This window comes from Diadema setosum, chromosome 6 (genome assembly GCF_964275005.1).
Source record: "Diadema setosum chromosome 6, eeDiaSeto1, whole genome shotgun sequence".
Taxonomy (NCBI): domain Eukaryota; kingdom Metazoa; phylum Echinodermata; class Echinoidea; order Diadematoida; family Diadematidae; genus Diadema; species Diadema setosum.
Genome location: NC_092690.1, coordinates 13,999,204 through 14,022,058, shown reverse-complemented (window position 1 = coordinate 14,022,058; position 22,855 = coordinate 13,999,204). Strand labels below are relative to the sequence as shown.

The 22,855-nt window shown below is 39.8% G+C and overlaps 1 protein-coding gene across 1 annotated transcript; it reads right to left on the bottom strand.

Moving 5' to 3' along the window:
* Nucleotides 1-177: 177 nt before the first annotated feature.
* On the bottom strand, nt 178-22,855 carry LOC140229551 (uncharacterized). Its single transcript, XM_072309799.1, has 22 exons — nt 22,723-22,855; nt 21,799-22,003; nt 20,923-21,087; nt 20,044-20,234; nt 19,207-19,295; nt 17,120-17,233; nt 15,753-15,833; nt 14,560-14,950; nt 13,141-13,259; nt 12,170-12,358; nt 11,454-11,698; nt 10,750-10,973; nt 10,395-10,594; nt 9,672-9,797; nt 8,844-9,044; nt 8,276-8,360; nt 5,654-5,761; nt 4,447-4,641; nt 3,532-3,645; nt 1,796-1,988; nt 773-909; nt 178-206 (listed from the first exon to the last, which is right to left on the bottom strand). Exons 1-22 carry the CDS (start codon nt 22,853-22,855, stop codon nt 178-180), a joined length of 3,534 nt encoding a protein of 1,177 aa, XP_072165900.1.

Below are 22,855 nucleotides of genomic sequence, written 5' to 3'. Positions count from 1 at the left end.
TGGACATTCATAGCATTCCTCCACAGACTTAAGATTGGTCTGGTTGGTCCAGGAGCCCGCTGGACACGGATACTGGTCCGAGTGCTGCGTGCCGGACGGACAGTAATGACCCATTCCGCATGGCTGCGGAGGCTGCTGGACTCCACCGGTACCTGGATGAACCATGGAAGGAAAATCTTAAAGGTTGCAAGGCTTCCCTGTACCAGCTGGCAAAGATTTAACAGCATTGATGGAACAAGTGCAACCTTGTAAAGACCCTTCTCCACAAGAAACTGTAGAATAAGCTACATGAAATGGCAGACTGGTGTTTGATATACAAAGTATATCAGCATTTCACAGAACGCTGTCGGTCAAGTTGGCTGTTCTGATGCTATGGATAACCACTCAACATTGCTGAAAGCAAAACCATGAAAACACTGCTCTGAATAAACTGATGCACAGATTATGCAAAATTTTTGGCCAAAGGATGTCTAGACATAAAAAGTAATAAACCAAAACAGAAGAGGGGGAAAGTCTTCTTGAGGTGTTATACACTCAGGAGTCCAAAATGATATACATGTACTGCAAAAATAAAAATATTTGCATGTCAACTTTGTCTCTGCAGTTTATACTCTGGATCTAACAGAGACATCACTGTATCAATACATAAATCAGATGGCAAAAATTTTCAAACTGTGAAAATATCCAGCTATTTTGACAATCAACTGGCTATTTAGACAATCAACTGGATATTACGGAAAAATCCTTTGACGAGAAAAATTGGAAACTGTACCTTCATAGCAGGCAAAGCCCTCTTCACAAGTCTCACACTGGAAAGCCGCCGTCAGGTTGTGGAAGTCATTGAAGGTACCAGCTGGACAGGCGTTGTCGGTGTGGTTGGGACTGTCACTGCCCTGGGGACAGTAGTAACTGCAGCAGAAAAAAAAAATATATGCATATATTTCTATCTCCAATGATGTATATCATCTTACAATCGAAATCATACATATATATTTGTCAGTCTTCAATGATGCATATCATCTTACAGCCAAAAAATATATATGTATATATTTCACAGTCTTCAATGACATATATCATCTTGCAACCCAAAAATATATGCATATATTTCTCAGTCTTCAAAAATGTACCCGCACATCATCTTGTGTCTGACAAAAGAGTAGCTCATATAGACATCGTCAGAAAAGTAAATGATGACAAAGTCATCATCAGAAAATGAACAGAATCAAAGCAAATCGTTGAGTTGATGCTGCAAACAGTGCGATCGGAAATCTGCCGCAAGATGGACTCACAGTGTAGATGTGCTTTATTTCTGCGTACTCCCATGCATGCTAATAGGGAGCTTTAGATTTGCTGCGTGGACGTTAGAGACAACACTTGATCTGGACGTTCTCCTCTTCCCTGCGCTGTGCTGAAAAGTAGCTTTAGATCACGCTGAGACGCAACATACAAAAAATAAAATGGTGCCCCCATATGATCGGTGCATGAAGTAGCTCTCTACATTGTGAACTGAGCGGATGTAAAAGTAGCCAGAATGCATAGTAAAAACTCAGGCACGCGAGCTTTAAATAAATCGACTTTGATACGCGATTCTGCGCATGATCAGACCAGGTTTTTTTCCCTCTGAACGTCCCCATCGCGAAAATCTACAGGTCCCTAATGACAAAATAAAGAGCACCCATATGACACTTGTTGGTGTTTCTGATTGGCCATGTTCTTGAACCTTTCTGTATAAATACATATCGGTATTGGTATGCGGTCTGGTGTTGAGCCGAAGTATACATGATATTAATCTCACCCTGGGTAACAGAAGGCATCTGGTTCCACCAGACGCACTGTGGTGCAGGCACGGCCTGCCGTGCACGCCGTACAGTCTGATAACGCATCCTGGCCCTTCAAAGGATTGAAGGTTCCCGCTGGACAGGCCAGGGGCGTGTCGGTGCCTGACTCACAATAATACCCTGCCGGACATGTCTTGCACTCAGTTTCAGCTGCAGATTAAAACAAACAGACAAACGAACAAACAAAATCACACAGAGTTTGTAGGTAAGGTTTACAGACAGCTCATAAACCTATGGATGTATTGATAATTAACATCACACATGGTAGACCGTTTTAACCCGCTGACAAGTCCTGAATATACTCGAGCAAGCATCTATGGGAGATGGGTGTTGTAGCAAAATCAGCCTGTCCTCAACGGGTTAAGGGTAAATTGGAAAATGTTTCAGTCTTCTTTTGGAAGCTGGTCTCTAAGTGATTCTTTATAAACTCAACTGAGCATATCCAACTTAAGTTTTCATAAAACTTTTCTAAAAACTGTGAAAAAAAAATCAAATTCCTGTTTACTTTTAGACTACATGAACAAAGTGCTCCAAATTCAATATGGCTTTTAAATTAGAATGAGTGATCCACACACAGTAATCCTCGGGGTATTTTTTGGTTGTTGATTAAAGCAGAAGTCATCAGTGAGGTCGCTCTTATGCCCTCTTGAGCTGTTACAGATCTTCTAGTACTCTTGAGACAGACTCTTTGACATCGCTATCATACAAGGATTAAATCCTAGTCCAAGTCAATGAGAAACAGCTTTTTTTTTTTTTTTAAATCTATGGCTCCATAAGCCATGTGCATCTACCACTCTTAAAAATAAATGTCACCCCCATTTACTCTAAATATGTGTATGTCTGTGTGTGTGTGTGTGTGTGTGTGTGTCAGGGAATAATAGGTGAACAATGAGTGTGTATATTATACAAATAATGAATGTTTATGAGTGCAATGGACAGAATATTTCATGAGGTGAAAGATGAAATGATCCATTCAACGAGTCGCAGCCGGGTTGAATGGATCTACATTTCATCTTCACGGAATGAAATATTCTGTCCATCGCACAAATGAAAAAACATTTATTATTTGCTTTATATAATGCCTAAAATAGTTGTCATTTGATGTTTTATTGATTTAGAAACAAGAGATAATCTGAGATCGCAAGAGTGCTCACAAAGCAAACATGGATCAAACATTTCATATTTCACCGAATGAAATATTCTGTCCATTGCACGAATGAAAAAAAAAATATTATTATTTGTTTTTTAAAACGCCTAATATAGATCCTTGTCATTTGATGTTTTATTAATTTAAAACAAGAGAGAATCACTGAGATCGTGAGAGTGCTCACCAAGCGCTTTACACTAGCGTGCTGTCTATCGCGTACGCACATTACAAACGCAAGCGTTTTACACGCTGTAGTGTGCCGGGCTCTCAGCGAGTGTGCAATGGAGCAAATTGTATGGATCCAAAATTGCACGTATGATGATGTCATAGTGAAATGGGCCGAATGACCAATTTCAAACAACCAATCAAATGACAAGGATCTCTTCAGGCGTTATATAAAGGCCGACACTGCAAAAAGCTTAAGGTGCTGAAGGTGTAACCCTTTCCATGCCAGGAAATTTGAACAGTGTGTACAAGGCTATGGGGTTTTCTGCACCTATCAACACTCAGAGCACTCAAAGGGTTAAGAAAGCACGCAATGCTTACACTCCGCTCCTTCCACTTCAGTGAATGTTCCTCCAGGACAAGGGTTGTCATCGGCAGCCTCCGTACCCTCGGGACAGTAGTAACCTTTCGGGCATTCACGGGGGAGGCTTGTGCCTGTGCCGTACAAAACGGGAAGCAAAAAATAGTTTTGATGAGATATCATAAGCAATATTCAATGTTTCCCTGACTTTTTATCAATGGGGAAAATGATGTACATGTATCAAAGTTAAATCAGGGCATAGACTTGCATCTCAACCTACATTGTAATTACTACCTTACAGAGCTGATACTTTTTTTTTTTTGTGTGTGTGTGTTTGTGAGATAATTAGAAACCTCTAATAAAATATGAAAGAACATGTAATTCTTAGAGGAATTCACAGTTTATTTGATGAAAATTGGTCTTGAAATGGTTAAGACAGCCAAAATTAGCGATCCTATTAAAATGTGACAGGCCACGACTTTTAAAAGGATCTCTTTGTTATACTTTGTTTGTTTTTTTGATATCCCAGTCAATTCAAAACCAATTTTCATCAAATAAACTTGAATTCCCCTGAGAATTGTATGCTCTTTAACATTTCATAGAGTGGTTTCTATATATCTTGCAAACATTAAAAGCTGAATCTTCACTTCAACCAACACTACACATCCCTTCAAGCCACAAACTCATCTAAATCTTTATCAGAGAGTGTGGAGAATCCCAATAAATTAACACACATGCACAATTACAAACAAATAATAACCTCATTTTTCTTCCATAAAGTTTTTACGTTATGAAGACTAAACAAACTTTGAGAACTCTATAGAAGTGCAGATATTTGATCCATTTTTCAGTATATGACAGACATACCTTAATTCAATAAATCTCTTACTTTGTCAGAGGGTTACACAGTGTCATACACCAATCAAACACCTTACCCTGCGGACAGTAGAAGCCGATGGGACAGTTGACACACTGTGCTTCGGATGCATAGCCCAGTGCTGTGCCGTACTTTCCCGCAGGGCAGGGGTGTTCTGTAGAGGTCTCTGTGGAGAACTCGCAGTAGTAGCCTCGGGGACAGCTGTACTCCACTCCCGGGGAACCAACCACCGGAACCTGGGGACAGAAGAAGCCTGATGGAGACAGAAGAGAAAGAGAGAGGAACAGTAGATTAAAACTCTGCGTCAGACCTGACAGGTAGTGTTTACCATTGGGAGCAGTGATTTAAAAAGTGTTTGAGTTATCACATTTGATGCATTGTGTAGGTCAGTTGTATCAAGAAACATCCTACCATTATAAAGATTTTGCAATAAAACCTAAAATATATTTAAGGAGATATCACCATTTTTCTCAATAAACCACAACTGTAGATGGTTTATTCTAGAACAATCTTATTACAACTTTTGTTCACATTTGTATGCCTCTAACATTATTCAACATTGCTTATACTGATAAACATTTTTATATTGGTAGTTTCTATCCCTAACTCACATTTTAGAACTATTTTGAAGCACTAAAGCTGGGTGTTTGTTTCACCTACAAATGGCAAATAATACCTTAATGAATCCCTGACACTGTTTCTCTGAAATTGAAACACGGTAGTTCTATGACCTGAACTGTTTCCAGTTTGGGGAACAGTTTTCATTGTCAGAACTCAATGAATCAGTGTTTCTCTAAAAATTAAAGCACTGCAGTGCTATGGCCAGTACTGTTTCCCCTTTTGGGGAATTGTGTTAATAGACTTTTCTTTTCAGAAGATTATTACTCAGCTGGTGGCTGTGATAATCTCCTCCTATTCAGAATGAACCATTTTCGAGTAATAATGCTTTGGTAATTCAATTATGAAATCATTATGTGTAATGAATGCTGATACATGTCAAATGTGATCAATTCAGCATGACAATCAAAGCCTAGGTAGAAAGTAATATAAAGTAAAGATTAGTTCTTTAAACAAATGAACTACAAATTGGAAACATAGGCAGACATTTTGTAAAAGAAAATTTTGCCTCTGCACGCAAATTCTTCACAATGTTTTCCATGAAAACCAGAAAGCTTCGAAAATCATTGCCCAAGATATGCCTGAAAATAAAATGAAAAAAAAAAGAGAGAAAAAAAGAGAGGAAATGACAAACAAATTGTACTTACCTTGAGGGCAGGCAGCACAGCCCTCTCCTGAGGAAGCAGCTCCGGTCCGGTTGCCATAGGTACCAGCTGGACATGGCAGCTCATTGAGGCCGTCCTCGCAGTAGTAACCTGGTAGAACACAAAGTTCACGTCACAATTCATTTCATGATAGACTAGAAATGTCGCTTTGGCGGCTGGTATGCCTCCGCCATAATGCATGATTTTCCCAATAGGTCTAGATAGTACATGTGGACACTGTGTGATTACATTTTCACAAAATTGGCAAAATATTGGAATGACAAGTTTGTCACAAATGTGTTGAATGTTCACCTTCCTTGACGTAGGTTTAATTGGATGAATAGGAGAGCATGTATCTAGGGATTTAAGGACTTTAACTTGACTTTGACCATTCATACATTTAGGCATTGAGTAATTTTCAAGGTACAGGTGTGGAGAAAAAGTGCAATTTCTGAATTGAATAGTAAATTGCTACCATTTTCATCTGGCCCTTGACCCTAAAATTCATAAGATAATTACTTTCAGGTAGAACATGCATAATATGTACTAAGTTTCAAGGTAACTTGAGCCACTTCCGAGATATGGAGGAAAAAGTTAGTTCAGCACTTTCACTTGATCTTTGACCTTTTGACCTTTGAGGCAAAAAGAGAAAAAAAAAACTTTCCAGAGAATTTCTATTAGGTTACACACGCATACACCAAGTGTAAAAAAATAACCCTGCTGGCATTGCATAAATATGAGGGTAATAGTAAAATTTTGAAGTCTTGCACTTGACCTTTGACCCCTGACCGTTGACCTCATGAACCCTACATTCTCTAGATAATCACTTCCAGTCAGCACATGTATATACTATGTTCCATGAAGATACCTTGAACAATTTTCCAAGGTACGGAGAAAAAAAAAGAAGTTTTAATATTTTTACTTGACCTTTTGACCTTTGACCTTTGACCTCATGACCCAAACTTTCACCAGAGAATCTTAATTGGGTAATACATGTATACACTAAGTTTCAAGAAAATATCTTCAGGCATTCAATAGATATGGTGGAAATAGTGAAATTTTATGTATTTGACCTTGACCTTTTGACCTTTGACCTTGAGCATGTGCACCCAAAAGCTGATAGGCACAACTTCACCCCCTAATACACATACATGCCAAGTTTCATTAGGATACCTCAACAGGTTTTGATAGTTACCTTGTCCACAAAATTCATTACGGACGGACGGAAGGACGGACGGACGGACAACCCGAAAACATAATGCCTCCGGCACCACTTCGTGGCGGAGGCATAAAAACCGAATTCTTGTCATGGTAAAATCAAGGATTCAAATCAATATTCGAATCTAATCTGAATCTAATCTATTCGAATCTAATCTGAAGATTCATGTTGACAAGCTGAAAGAAGCAATTGGAAAATGAATTGATGTCGCATGACAGTATAGAATGTAGCATGTTTGTTCACCCACATACAAATTGTATTATAAATTTGGCAGAAAAAATGCACATAATAGAAAAGTTGGCATTTGTCTCCCTGCAACAGAGTTCACCAACTGGCAAACTGGACATGCAGTACAACCGTCCTACATCAAGTACTTACCTTTTAAAGAATGCAAGCCCACCCCACTTTACACTTGGCAACATGTAAAGTGAAGTTTGGGTTTTAAACACAGGAGCAGGCAAGCTACTCATATATGAGGTGATATCCCAGCGTAACAAAGATCTGAGCTGAAAGAATATTGCTTACCTTGACGACACAGTCCCTCGGTTGGTGTGCGGCTTGTTGAGCCCTCTGCGCAGGCGTAGCCAGGATCGCAGGCAGAGCAGGATGTGCTGGACTGGTTGCTATAGTAACCCGCATCACAGATGACTGGAACAGCATCCTTCTGCACACAGTAGAATCCCGCAGGGCAGGGGATGCAAGCTTGGAGCTTCCCTGTAAGGGATGAAGTGGGATGGATCGTCATACCTCTCCCGCCATTATACTTCTCTTTTAGCTGCTTGGATAGGTACAACTTTGAAACCAACCATATTTACTGACAAGTAAATGAAGTCTGATAATTCCAAGAAATATTCTGTTCATTCATCTGCGACCATAAAGTGACTTGGAGCTTGTAATCAATCATGATGGATGAACATACATGGCCCCATTCAATGGCCCCATCCTATACAATGTAAATGGAAATGAAAACTTACGATAACACACAACATAAATATTGTTTGTTGACAGGATATGACAAATAGAGATTGACAAGATATTCATTTTCTTGTGTTCGGCAAAGTTTTGCCCCAAAAAACCTGCACGGTAGGTATCCAAAAAGAACAAGAAACAACCCTCTATGTGTATATGCAATCATTTGAGGGCATGGGGAGATAATGTACTGTTGGAGTCACTGGGAGAAAGCATCATTATCACTACCAGTGATGCATTCTTGGGTCTTGATATGTTACCAACATCATCCAATATCCCCAATCTTACTTTTCCACTAGGGGGAGAAAGTAAGCGCAGAGCTTGGGGGGGGGGGGGATGAGAGTAACCACACTTCTTGTATGTACAGTATTGGGGATAGAAGTAATCATATCTGTTGAGTACTGTGATGGGGTTGGGGAGGAGGGTCTCATACACACCTTCACTGTAGTAGCCATCAGGGCAGTCCTCAGGGGACGTCCGAGTGTCGTTGCAGAACTGACCCGCCGGGCAGGCAGTACATTCCTGCCGGGACAAAAATTGAAGACGGTCACTCGTGATGACATCATACAAACTGACAGGTGTTACATGTTGATGATAATGAGAGATCCACAGACCTGGCAACATTCCCACATTACAATCAGGGTGGTTCAACATGAGCGCTCAAGAAGATACTTGTCTTTCTACATGCATCTCAAAGGGCAAAGATCATTCCAAGCAAGATACAGGTAATTTTTATTTGTTGTGCCAGGACATGAGGAGTTACCTAAGCTTTCAAGAAGCTTCCTTCAGAACCCAGGAGGGAGACTTGGTGGTTCTGAATCCATCATAAAACTCAACAGGGATTTTACAAAATCTTTCATAGAAATAAATGAAAATGAGCTCTTTTGCAATGAAGCAGAATCCTGAAAATAAAGAAAGTAAAGTTTGCTCTCAAGGTTAATGAACTTTTTATCAGTATATAAACGAGGTTGCCTTTATTAGCAAAAATGGTAAGAACAAACATACCGTTGACCCAGCCAATGCGTAGTAGCCTTCCGTGCATGTCAGTTTGTAGGAGCTGGTGGCGTAGGGACAAGCAGACCCTGCTGGGCACTCGGTGCAGCTCTCCTGGGCCCCTACGCTGTAGAAGCCTTGGTTACATTCCGCTTTCGTGGACGAGTCATCCCTGTCGGGACACTCAAAGCCAGCCGGGCACCTCGTGCAGTACTGGATTAGACAGGACAGAAAATGTCAGCTCATATCAAAATGTCAAATTTAAACATGATTATTTACAAATGTTTCATGCTCTACTGCTTACTTAAATTTGATAACTGGTACACATGTGCTTAATCCACATGCCCATAAAAGGACAGGTGCCCAAGAATATTTCAAATATCAAATCAATATCAGCCATGGAACTCATCAGAATAAGATGAAAAGCTGACTCAAACTTCTGTCAAGGATGTATTAATCTTTCCCAAGAAGTAATACAGGAATCAGTAGTAGAGTTTTGTAAAACTGAATCCACATAAGCGAACAACACACATTTCTAAAACAATGACAACAAATGGTGGACTGTACTTTGTTTAATTTTGGAAAGTGCAGCAATTCCCACAACAATTCAGTTACATGAATGGATGAATGAATAAAATGTTTACCCTGCTTGTCTTTTACAGTCTGGCCTTTCTTCAAATGATACTTGTGGGAAGTGCTGCAATTTTTAAGGCAATCCTTTTTGCTAAGAAATATTTTTTTTTCACTCATTCATTCACATGAATGAATGAATGAATAAAACATGCACCCTGCTTGTCTTCCACAGCCATGCCTTTTCTGAAATGACCATTGTGGACTTACCATTGCCCCTGCATCGGAGTAATAGCCAATACTACAGGGCCGAGAGTTGTTGACGTATATCGATGGACACTCATAGCCAGCGGGACAGGCGTGGCAGGCTTGTTCACCTCCCTCTGAGAAGTAACCCTAGAGGACAGATAGTAACACGGAGAGGAAACAAAGTAGATGAGATCTTCTGTATACAGTGCAATGGAAAGATGACACAGAATGATCTAGTTGTTCCACAATGAAATAAAAGCTGCACTTAATTACCAACAAGTGAATACATCACGGCCATCTAGGAATTTGATAGTCAAATGGTCACACACTCCATTTGAACAGCCAGGAGAAAAATCATGTTAGATTTCAAAATCATAATTATAATTTTCTTTTAATCATATTCTGTTCAGATTTCAATCAATCTGCTTCTTTCTTGTGACAGCCTTTCTCAAGAAATACCTCTTTCAATTTCAAAAGTAAAATAATTCTCTTTTGGATATGAGGCAAAGATCAACTGTTTGAGAAAAAGAGAGAGTCAGATCTTTCAATTTCTACAGCGAATTCTCTTGTGGATAATTGGCAAAGATCAACTGCTTGAGGAAGAGGTGCAGATCTTTCAATTTCTCAGGTAAATTCTATCATTCTGCAAAGATCAAGTGTTTGGAGAGAGAATTCTTTCAATTTCTAGAGTAAATTCTGCTTTGGATATTCCATAAAGATCAAAGGATGAAGTCATCCACTAACCGAGACACATCTTGCGTTCCCACTCCCGTCCGTCTGGGGGCACTGGTAGCCAGCGGGACACGTGGTGCAGGAGGCTGCACCCACGGGGGCGTAGGATCCGGGAGGGCAGTCGGCGACGTTGGCGTCTGTCGTAGTGTTTGGGCAAAACTGGCCAGCCTGGCACGGGGTACACTGTGACTGGTTACCGAGGGAGTAGGAGCCTACAAAATGGGGATAAAGCATGTGACAGAATTTAACACCTTGTTACAAGAAGCATGAATACAGGAACCACTGCTGTAGTCTGAAGGTTTTCCATTTTTAATCATTATTACTGAGTGTATGTGTTTCATGTTTGCAGTCTGTGTTAAGAGCTCACCTTGTGCACATGTTTCTATCACAGTCGGATCCTTGGTGGATGGGCAGGCCTGGCCTACTGGACATCCAGTGCAGGACGTCTGCGACCCTGTGGAATAGAACCCTGGCTGGCAAGCCACAGGGGCCTGGTCAGTCACTGGACACTCAAAGCCTGCTGGGCAGCTTGTGCAGGCCGTCGCTAGACCCAAGCTGTATGTACCTGAACCACAGGTTCCTGGTTCAAGCCTACAAGAGAGAAAAAAAAAAGAAGAAATAAAAACAAGATTAAAAACATAGATGACATATAAAAGGGGAAGGGAGGTACACGTAAATGTCACAGAAGATGGCTTTTATTGTCTTGGTTTGACACAATGCATGGCATATCATTGAGTATTTTTTGCCAGGAAGTTGTGTGATACATTGAGGCACCATTACACTAAGTGACCAAACTATTGTGGGCTAAGAACAAGAATAGTGTACAGAGCTAATTTCTCATTGAAGAGACTTCTTTGAATGAGAACAAGTTGATGAGGTCAATAAAAAAAAGAAAAGAAAATGACATCTGAACATCACATCATGGGGCCTTTTGTCATATATGTCATCAAAGAAATTGTAAAACATGATTTATAAAAATAATTCTCAAACTATTGGTGTGCTTAAAGACTCATGCAAGTGCACATGGTCAAGATAGAACTCATTCTTCACCAATATGCCAGGGAGACTTACGTAGGGTCTGAGCAGTAGGAGCCCGCTGGACAGTCATAGCACTCTGTGCTGCCCATTGATCCATTGGTGGACTGACCGCTGGCACAGGCCACTGGACCTTGGTCAACAAAGGGGCAGGCGTAGCCGGAGGGACAAGTGGTGCAGGACGACTGCCCAGAGAGGCTGTACTCGCCCGCCGAGCAGTTGGACGTGCTCGAGATGGTGCAGGCCATGCCGGCAGGACAGGAATAGCAGATCGGACCCATCTGATTGGACAAGGGGGATTGTGTTTTCACAGTGAGACATTCAGTTGAGGTCATCAGAATTCCAGCCATCCATTGTAAAATATCACATTTGTAAGTTTATGCTACAATACATGAATGCCAACATTGTAAATAGCTTTGCAGTATTCTGAGAGTTGGGAAGGCATGTTTTTGATGGAAAAACAGTATTTTGATCTTTAACATAATAGACATTGCAATTTGAGAAAACAGTATTTTCCAAGAAACTTGGATTTTTTGGGGGGTCAAAATCTATCCATTGCAAAAAAAAAAAAAAAAAACCTTTTATAATGGTGTGTCATAATTCCTAAGCATCAACAATATCGATTTTAATGTTCCCCCTCCCAATATTATCAATCATCAGCTAGCAGCAGCAACTCCAAAAATTGTGGAATCTGCATTAATCAAATTACAAAAACAAAAGTGCAAACATTCATCTCCCTCTAAGGTCCATACCTCTGGACTGTAGTAGCCACTGTCACATGACACTGGAGCTTCAGCAGGGTTCAAGCAGGACATCCCAGCAGGACAAGGGGTGCAGGAATCATTCCTAGCAGCGGAGTAGGTCCCGTAGGGGCACACCTGGGGGGCGCTGGCTGGGTCCGGACAGTAGTAGCCTGCTGGACAGTCGGTACATGATGTCCCCTGTGGTATTGCGGGAAAGAGTAGAAATCTCTTATAGATTCTGCTTAACCCTCTATGCGTCCGGGCACTTTTTTATAGCTTAGAATTTGAAAAGCCTTTTTATCAGCATTTAGTTATCAATCCAAACTTGACTTGCTTGTGAAATTTAGCAAGCCCATTCAGATATAGCAAAGTGTCTCAGTTCAACAGGCCATGGTGAAATCATAGGAATTAAGTAGTCTCTATTCATTGACAATTATGGTAGTGTCCAGATGTCTGTGCCAATTGGTGAACAAAGCACAGTAAGGGTTAACACAAGGGGTGGGTAAATTTACACAGATTGTCATAACTTCTGCTGTCTGAGCTGTAAAATCATTTTTCAGTGGATGAGACACACACCCAAGTATGCAAAAGCCTTGAAATATTCTTCATTGTTAGTGCTTATAAGTTTTGCTCTTACTTTTCAGACCAATTTTTGACTGGTCCAAAGTTGTCCTTTCATATTGTTCACCATTGGAAGCAAAGACGCAGTGGGAATAGTGGGACATATGAGATGCAAGCATAACATAACAGAGCATAACAACCAGTATTTACATAGTGCCTTTTCAAAATAGATTCAAATCGCTCACACAAATTCAACAGATGACAATAAAAAGAGATAGAACAAAAGAAACCAAAACAAAACATAATGAGCAATAACATTAAACTTGATGCGATCACTTTATCATTTGTAATCCTCTACCATCAAAAGCAGAGACACAATAGGAAAGGTCAGTCAGACAAATCAGATCTTATCATCTTACCTCTCCAAGGCCGCTGTATGTTCCAGCAGGACAGGTTGTTGGTTGGTTGCTAGCCACCAGACAGAGGGATCCAGTAGGGCAGGGTATGCAGGTAGAGGCTTGCTCCTCGCTGTACATTCCTGTCATTATAAAGAACACAAACATTAAAGGTAGGGGATCCCATTTGCATGCCTTAAATGAAGAGTTGTATAAATACAGTGGTATGTTGAAGAGAGTATCATTTTAGAAACTCCCATAAAGTATTGAAAGTGGAAGGTAACATTTAGTACATTTTTATTGACCGTTAGATTTTGAATTGAATTTTTTTCGGGGCTCGCCGTAAATTCCAGTACATTACTAGGCTACCTTTCCAGACCCATGCACTGCATGTGTGTCCATCATGTATATTTTGTGAAGAAAGTTCATCAAAACTTACAAACATTTCTATATACATTCTTGCCACACACTCTATATGTTATTACATCAGCTATTATACTTTTAGATTTGTGTTTATAGATAAAAAAATACAGAAGACTGCAACAAAAAGGCTCAAGTGTGGCTGACACACAGAACTACTGAGTAGTTGAGTTTTGTGCATTATTCAAATTGTAGATAACTGTTGACTTCCAAATTTCTCAGCAGTGGCCTAAACAAGTCCCCTGAGGTTCATATTTAATGTTTTGCTGCATTTTGGGAGGTCTGTAAAAGGTATCCCCTACCTTTAACAAACTTCCAAGTTGTTAGATCAAATTTGAATTTTTGTGCTGCAGCACCTCACACATGCAACTATACCTCTTGTATTAAGTAGATACAGATTAAAGTTTCTTTTGGGGTTGTCAATATTTCAAGCTTTTGCCATTTGTGTCAATCCATGCAACCTTATTAAACTTATGAAATCATTATAAAATGCAGGACAATTCATATTGCTCACTGATTTAAACAGGCCTGTGTCATATCACAATGTCAAGATGTACTTTTAGTTTCATCCTACCTTGAATATGAATTTTCTTTGTAAATTTTTTGTTAATGAAAAAGTTACAAAACCAACAGATACATTGACATTAAATGGCAAAAAATATGGACAACTGACAAAACAGGGATTCCTTAACACAAGCTGATTTATCACTGATTTGATAGTGGTATGTACTGCAAGTTTTAATAGCAGGTAGTTATTCACTATCAACATGGAATCCATTTTGCAATTTCTTCTATCTTTTTTTTTTAATCCATCAAATGAAATATCACGAAATAATGTGGATTTTAAGAATGAAAGATTTCGCATCAAAATTATGTAATCATCCCGATAGTGTAGGGTTACATTTGTATCTGCTCAGGCTGTGAAAGCTAGGTGTTCTCAGCATTTCTATTGCTACTGAATGGTTTGAAGACTTTTGTGTTTTGCAAAACCAGACAAGCAAGGGCAGAATGGCAGACACTTACCAAGAGGGCATGGTGAACAGATCCCAGCTCCGGCTGCTGCATAGTAACCAGCTGAACAATTCCTGGGTAGGATGCGGTCCGTTCCATTCAGGCACTCGTGACCGGCCGGACACAGGCTGCAGGACGCCGACCCCTGCTCACTCCACTGACCAGCCGTGCAGACGCTGCACACCTGCTGACCGCTCAGGCTGTAGTACCCCTCGTCGCAGGCCACTGGAGTCCCGCTGACTGACAGGCAGGAGTAGCCTCCCGGACAGAGGTTGCAGGTGGCTTGACCAGTGGTGTCCTGGTAAGAACCAGCCGGACAGGCCTGGGGGTTGCCCAGGGGAGACGGGCACATGAAGCCCAGGGGACAGGGCAGGCAGTCTGTTCCATTGGAATACTCCCCAACCTGTGAGATGTGTAAGAGAAACAAATGCTGACCAGTTCGACAAGTAAGACAAGACTTTAAGTCAATTTAAAAGGCTTTATAAAAAATATATTTTTGATGAAATGTACTGGGAACTATAAGTATGCACTGTTTCCACCTCTGCCTCTATTTTCTCTTTTCATTGTATCTTCCTCATTGTTTATCAATTGAATTTGTCTGATAATTGTTCAGTTGAAATGTAATAATTGTTTGTAGGGGATCATTTCCAACAAGCCTCTTGTGTGCTTTCTATGATCCCTCCATTCCAAATGTATAAATTGTACCAACTCTAAATTGTGTTTTGATTTTTGTAAATGTTGTGTTTTGATATGGAAATGAATGAATGAATGAAGTTTGCATAAAACTGTCCCGTCAATTCCATGGCATGTCAAACTGATATGTTATCATCAGGCTGGGAAAGGGACAGGGTTCACAGACACCATCATCCGACCCTCTTATAACCATTTTGTGAGACAAAAGTGCATTATTCCATTAAAAAAAAAAAAAAAAAAAAAGCTGCTGAACACAGACAATTTATAATTATCAGATTAAGAACAGCTGGCCTCACTAAAAACTGTATTGGTAATAGCCCAAATGTGACCTCAAACTAGCCCAGAGGTGGAGCTAAACATTAACCCATCTTAAGGCCAGCCTCAGTCGAGCTAGACCGTTCACTTCTACTACCATGCAGTCCCAACGTCATTCTCACAAAATCTTTGCTGTTGAATGTTTGATCAGGTATAATAGGGTCAAACAGTTAAACCTGAGGTCAAAGGTCACTTACCTGGCATAACCCTTGTCCTCCTGAACCACAAGCCTGGCCCACGGGGCAGGATGCACAGCTTGTTGATCCACTTGTTGAAAACTGCCAGGAGAGACCCAGATTGAAACAAATCATAAAACTGCCTTGACATGCAAAGATGTGAACCACTTCAAAGCGAGAAAGAGGTTACTATTTTCACACAGCAGTTAGGTGTCAGCTTGTGGTATAGCTTTCACACTTTATTCATTATTCTTTTTGAATAAGCAACAAAAGGGAATAAATATGAAGAACAGGGCACTGATTTTGTTTTTCATGCATTTTAACTTTGGTAAAAAATATTTCATTTAAGTCCGACAGACACAGGAAAATGTCCTGTGTCACAGTCTTCAGCTTGTTTCATTTCATGCTTTTACTTTAAATGCTTCATGCATCATCACACACACACGAGACAGAATTTCACTTGGTATCTTGAATATGGGTAAGTTGTTACAGAAGAATGAAACTATCAGTGCGTATAAAAGTTTCTTTGACCCAAAGGTTTTCTCCTACGATGGAAACAATTCTTCTGATCTGACATTTCAGAACTAATGACGGTGCCTTGAACATTAGCAAAAGTCATGCAATTTATCATGTTTGCATTATTGCTTTGACTAAGCGATGTTTTGAAATGAAAACAGCTGTACTAGGAAGAGAATATTTTTTTGATGTCTTTTATGGTGATCAATAATTCAGCATATATATTTTTCTCATCTACAATTGAAATTCTAGCTAGAAAGAAGTCTGTCTAATCTACAGGCTACTACGCACTTCTACGCACTTCTAACTGGAACACTTGTAAGATAGGTTGAGCTTGTACACCACTACGATCATTTCTTTCCAAAACAAATCATTGCAGTGCTGTTATTCACTTGTTTGCATGTTCTTTTTGTTTTTCTTTTCATACACAGATGCATCTAAACTTTGCATGTATCCAAATATACATTTTCTGTAATTCTTTCTCTAGGAAGGATGAATCATAAGAGAGAATACAAAGTAGAAGGATAAACAGCAGTACTACATTGAGAGTCTATCATTCTTTAGATAGAGTTATGCATAGACGAGACAGTTCAGATAGCAGAGTTTGTGGTGGGTAACACTTTCTTCATGGTGTACTGCAGTTCATATTAACTTCATGCCTAACTATAAGTCCAAGGTTGATTTAACTTTATCAAATCAAATTTAATCAATCAAGATACAAATGAAATCAATCAGTAATGTTTCAAAAAGTTAGTTATTTCAATAGGGTCACTGAAAACAGGTGTTAGCGTATTCATCATGATAAAGTATACGGGAATTTCAAAAGCGAACTAGGTGAGGGAAGGTATGTTAGTAGGCAGATAAAGTCTTACAAAGCCAGCTTCGCATGCTATAGGTTCTTGGGAGGTATTTGGGCAACGAAAGTTGGCGGGGCACTCCACACAGCTAGACTGGGTTGATGACGTCTGGTATGTTCCCGCAGCACACTGGTAGGCGGGAGAGAAGAAATATCTTGTCTTTTTTTTTTTCACTTTTTGCCACAACACGGCACTTCATTGTCATTGCAGTGCAGTAAAAGATAAACACATTGTCATAGTCAGTAGTTCATAACAGCAAAGGTTCATGCTCATATTACTGAGAAATACATATTAAGTGTGTCATAGTAAATACCCTTGCTCTCTTTCTTTAATAACGACTATTTTTCTCTAATCCCCCCTCCCCGCAAAAAAGTGCCAGGGATTGCAGCTCTTTCTCATTCTCCCTCCCTCTCTCTCTCTCTCTCTCTCTTTTAAAGTCAGGCATCAAATGCCTCATGATATATATTGATATATGCCTAATGATATATTTACTGTATATATCTAATGATATATAGAGAATTACATTGACAGGTAAAAAAATAATAATAACTCATTTGAACAATAATAACTTCATATTTTTCTTCAGCAGATAAGGAAAAATCTATCTCAAAATATGTGTTGCTAATTGCTAATAGCTTTTAACACATACTATCTTCAACATGTATTGGTCATATTGTCATATTATTGTAGATCTAAAATCAGCACAATGGTCGGGGGCTGGAATAGATACATGTACTTTATACAATTACTCTATCATACTCATTTTGGACATGTTCTCTTCAAATCACACCTATACATTCCTGGGCAAATGCCGAGACAATGGTGAATACAGATGGTAACTGAAACCATGTACCAAATTTATGGTCACATAGCTGTGACAAGCCTATGGCATAAATCACATAATTATACAATACATAAATTGATCAGGGCAATCTGAAAATTGAATTTCTGGCAATAAACTGATTTGAATGCAATGAAAACTACCCCAAACCTCAAGCACATGACTGTTCTTTGTCTCAAACACTGTAGCAAGTTAAAAGTTGGAACAAGTATAAACCCACGACAAAAAACCTGAAAATATTGCACAAAAACACGACAAAGGTTGCAAATGAGGTTGTGACAAGGTCCTGTGGTTCTGCCTCATTTTGTCCACCATTCATATCAACACAATATCAAATTTCTAAATCCTATCTATGATTAAGCAGCCCCAGATAAGATGTTGAGCACTGTATCTGGGACCTCTAATCCGGTGACATCTTTGATCTACGTAGTATATATGCACTCTCAATGGTCATGTGATAAATAACACAACACAGATGTATCATAAATGGCAGTTCTCTCTAAAGTTCTTCCACACCCTGAGAGTTTTTTGTATAACTTGGCTAAAGATTGTCATCTGGTATCAAATCATCATTGGCTACATCACATTAAGAACTCAGAACATGTCTCACAGAAAGAAACAAATGTCCTTTACTTACAAACTATCTGTTAAACAAGTTAAGGTTAGGTGTCTTTTTGACACCATGAGGTGATTTTTACATCTTCATCATAGATCTTTCTTTGGAATGTTCTTTCCTCATCATTCTTGTCACCAGTTGCTGTACTTTATCAAGTAGTACTTCATCACAGATCTTTGTTTCAAATTTTTTTCCCCTTTTTTATTCTTGTCACCATTACATGACTTGTACTTTAACAAGTAATTTTTACACCTTCATCACAGATCTTTGTTTCATACAATATGTTACACCCAAACTATTCTGGTCACTATAAAGTTTAAAGATCACTGACTGTTTCAAATGTTCTTTCCCTTACTATTTTTGTCAATCTGAAGTTTACTTTTATCAAGTAATTCTTGCATCTAATGCACAGATCTTTGTCTCAAATGTTTTATCCCTCACTACATTTGTCACCAAGAGGTGTACTTTATTCTTACATCATCTTAATACATCTTTCTTTCTAATTTTCTTTCCCTTACTATTCTTATCACCATTAGCTCTAGTACAATCACATAAATTGTATACCTTCATTATAGATCTTTGTTTCAAATGTTTTGTTCCATACTATTCTCTTCTAATCATAATATTATTGTGAAAGTAGCTTACTGTGATGCAGCTCTCCTGGCCCATCTGGTCTGTGTAGTAGCCTGGTGGACATGGTTCAGGTGCCTTAGTCTCATCGCTACACTGGTATCCTGTATGAACACAGACACAAGACATATAGGGGGTCACAATCTAAAGCACACTACTGAGAATGAGGTGTAAAAGAACTGGAACACCTCAGCCCTTGGTCAAAGAGATCTGACTATTCTGAGCGTTTGGTGGGGCAGGGTGTACAGGGCATGATAAAGTGATAACTTTGTCAATCTCATATCATTTCATGTTTACTTTCAAGAGGCAACTTTTTTTTTTAATCAAATCATATTTTGACTATATTTTGACTTCAGTCAAGATCGTCAGTCTTAAAAACAGAGTTGACACGTATTACACTATGTATAAGCAATACAATTTATGACATATGGCAGGGGAACCAGTGTTACCATAATGTAAATGAAGCTTTCTCTATTTGAAGCTAAAAGTGTTACCATGTACGCAGTTCCTGAATCAGCTTGATCAATTCCCTTTGACTGTACAGGAAAATTCTATATAGATCACAAGCACTGCCAGCTATGAATAGGAACAGCTGCAATTCTTGAAATTATCCATACATGTGAGTGAGGTAACTGATTGGTTGCAGATGGTTTATGTATATTTGACAACAATAAAAAAAAACAAAAAAAAAAACAGAACTATCACTCAGTGTGATTAATACCCCAACTTAAAACTAAGAGAGTTTTTGAATATGTTGTAGCAAGAAAAAGGTATGAAAACCAACAAGAACTTCAATAAATAAGATTCACAACCTGTACCTGGTTAAAACACACCACTATACTGTAGTCTCACCTATTGGGCATTCTGTGCAGTTGACACTACCAGGGCTGTCAGCATACCATCCCGCTGAGCAGACAGTGGGGGCAGCAGACGCCTGGAACGGACAGTAGGACCCCTCTGGACACTGGTCACAGGAGGTGCTGCCCAGGGTGGAATACTGACCAGCTGGACACACGATGGGAGAGGCATCTGTCGCCGGACACCTGTCAATCAAAGACGTGATGAGGCATGAATCTCAGGGCTTCTGGTTTGAACTGGTTTGAACTGGTTTGAACTGGTTTAAACTGTGTTCACTGCACAGGCCATGGCAGCTTGGTGAACATCAATATCCCTCACCAGTTTGCAACAGTCACATCATCTGAACGTCTCCACAGGCATACACTATCATTCCATCTAACAAGATGCCATGTTGACTGCCATCTGTATAGTATTTACCCATGTGCCATCCAAATATAAAACATGCTATATATCTCAACATAATGTGGTGGTGATGCAGGCGAATGATACCAACCCCTCGTGGCTCGCCCCAGGTGACTAGCAATAGTCAGCAAATGGTATCGACCAGGCACACTGTGCCATACGCTTTTGACTGAACACGCAAATGGTGCACCTCCATCTCTTGAGCAGAAAATGCACTTACCCATTAGCAAAATGCACATGTATATAAATGGAACAGCACTTCACACATTACCACTTGGGGTGAACGAGCCTGTCCAAGACACACCAGAAGGAGCTTAAAGGGAGATATCATCATGAAGTATAAAGTACCTTCACACTCGTTGAAATGATCATTATGAAACTGTGTTTGATTGTAACATTGTGTTAACTCTAATAGTAGCCTCTCATTACCAAGGCCATGGGTCCTCTACCGAGGTACCAAACGGTACCTACCTGTAGCCAGCAGGACACTCAGTGCAGGTAGTGTTGCCTCCCAGGGAATAGAACCCTGAGTTACAGGCCACTGGAGTGGAGTAGTGGTCAAGGCACTCAGAGCCCGCTGGGCATGATGTACACTCCTCTGCATTGGACACGTTGCTGAAGGTTCCATCCAGGCATCTAGAGTCAAAACACATGAGTCATTTCAGATTAGCCAATTACTCATTCTCCTCCCTACACAATACTGTCAGCCTTGTAGCAAATCGCATCTAAACCCTTTGAAGACTAGTCCCAAGTATACTCAGGCAGGTGTGTAAGGGAAATGCATACATGCTGTCACTGATCTACTGTACACATCATATATTTAGCAAATCCTATTTTCTGTGAATTGGGACTTCCCTGCAATTGACATAGCGTAGCAAGTGGTTAAATTTGCAACAGTGGAGTACAGCAAATGTACACAAAAAGTAGGTAATGCAAAATGATGTAGACTGGGAAGTGCACGCATCCATTCATGCTGGAGATGCTTGGGTCTACTAAACTGTACTATGATGCACCTTGTTCATGTACTGTGTACAGTATCATGTAATAATGTATACGCAGGTGTATGATACATTTACGTCAGGATCAGAGTTAATATATTTTCATGCATAGTTTAACTTGCTCAAATAGCAATTGAGGTGTAAAATTAATGAAACTAAAATACTCACAAAATACATGGCGTATGCAGTAATGGTATGTCAGAAGTTTAATCTTGTGCCTTGCTCCTATTCTTATAGATGAGAAAATAATGCACATAAGAGAGTTTTTCGATCATTGAGTTTCGAAGATGTGTATGGATGCGTATTGATCAAACACTACATCTTGTAAAAACCACAGAGGGCGCCTTACCCAATCTGCTCTGTGAGTCCATCGACAGGGCAGTAGAATCCGGGGTCACATGACCGGCACGATGCGCTACCATTGACGGCAAAGGTTCCCTTGAAGCAGAGTACGGGATCGGTGGTTTGATCGGAGCACTCGTAGCCGCCTGGACATAGGATGCACTGGGTTGCATTGCCCAGGGAGTAGTAGCCAGTCGGGCAGGCACTGGGGGCTGGCGTAATGGTCGGAAAATGAGGTTTATTCAGTAATGAAATAATTATGCCACGGGTAGTATTCCATAGTTTGTATGTAGGCACTAACAGGGCAAGTAACTTTCTATACCTTGATGTTAATGAAAAGCAAAGTGTGCATGTGCACTTCTATGATGAAAGCCAATACTGAACATCATGGGGGGGGGGGAATGAGGAAAGTGGTATGGGAACGTTTTGTGAGAAAAGAAGAAACGTCATGTAATGGGTTTAATTTTTCATGGGTAGTATCAGCATGACATTACATTAATTTCATACAGCAGATCCAAAAAGTGCTTATGCCTGTTGTCAATATTTCAAGGACTTTACACAGTGTTACAGAAACAAGATACAACCGTAATCAACTTCATAGACTAATTTACTGTCAAGTTCAACTATAACGTTTCATTATATTCTTAACAAGTCTCTTGTAATGATGTATAGTTAGGCATACTCGAACAAATTTGAATTCACATTCAAACTTGTCACTCAAATACATCATATCATATATATGTACACCCAAGGTACAGCCGTAGTAACTTCTAACCTAGGATACATCATTCATCCCTATTCACAGACAGATGATTCAACTTAAAATATCAGAAAATATATCATATAAGAAATTGATAAAACAACAAAATCAACATATAGCTATGACAGAGTATATCCATATATTTCTCTCTCCTCCTCCAAGTTGACTTACAAGCTCCCTTGTCCAGACATGAGCTTCCTGCAGGGCATGGTGTACACGTCTCCTGGCCCGCCGAGTCCTGGTAGCTCCCCTCCGCACACTCTGTACAGTACTTGGTGGCTTCTGGGCTGTAAGTCACAAACAT

What these genes read in the sequence shown, in the direction of transcription:
- LOC140229551 (XM_072309799.1), bottom strand. Translation starts at nt 22,855, where the DNA reads ATGTTTGTGACTTACAGCCCAGAAGCCACCAAGTACTGTACAGAGTGT. An exon ending in GCCAGGAGAGCTGCATCACA is followed by an intron (nt 17,234 to 19,206) that starts GTAAGCTACTTT and finishes CCCGCCTACCAG; the next exon opens with TGTGCTGCGGGAACATACCA. An exon ending in TGATGGCTACTACAGTGAAG is followed by an intron (nt 5,762 to 8,275) that starts GTGTGTATGAGA and finishes GTGTTCTACCAG; the next exon opens with GTTACTACTGCGAGGACGGC.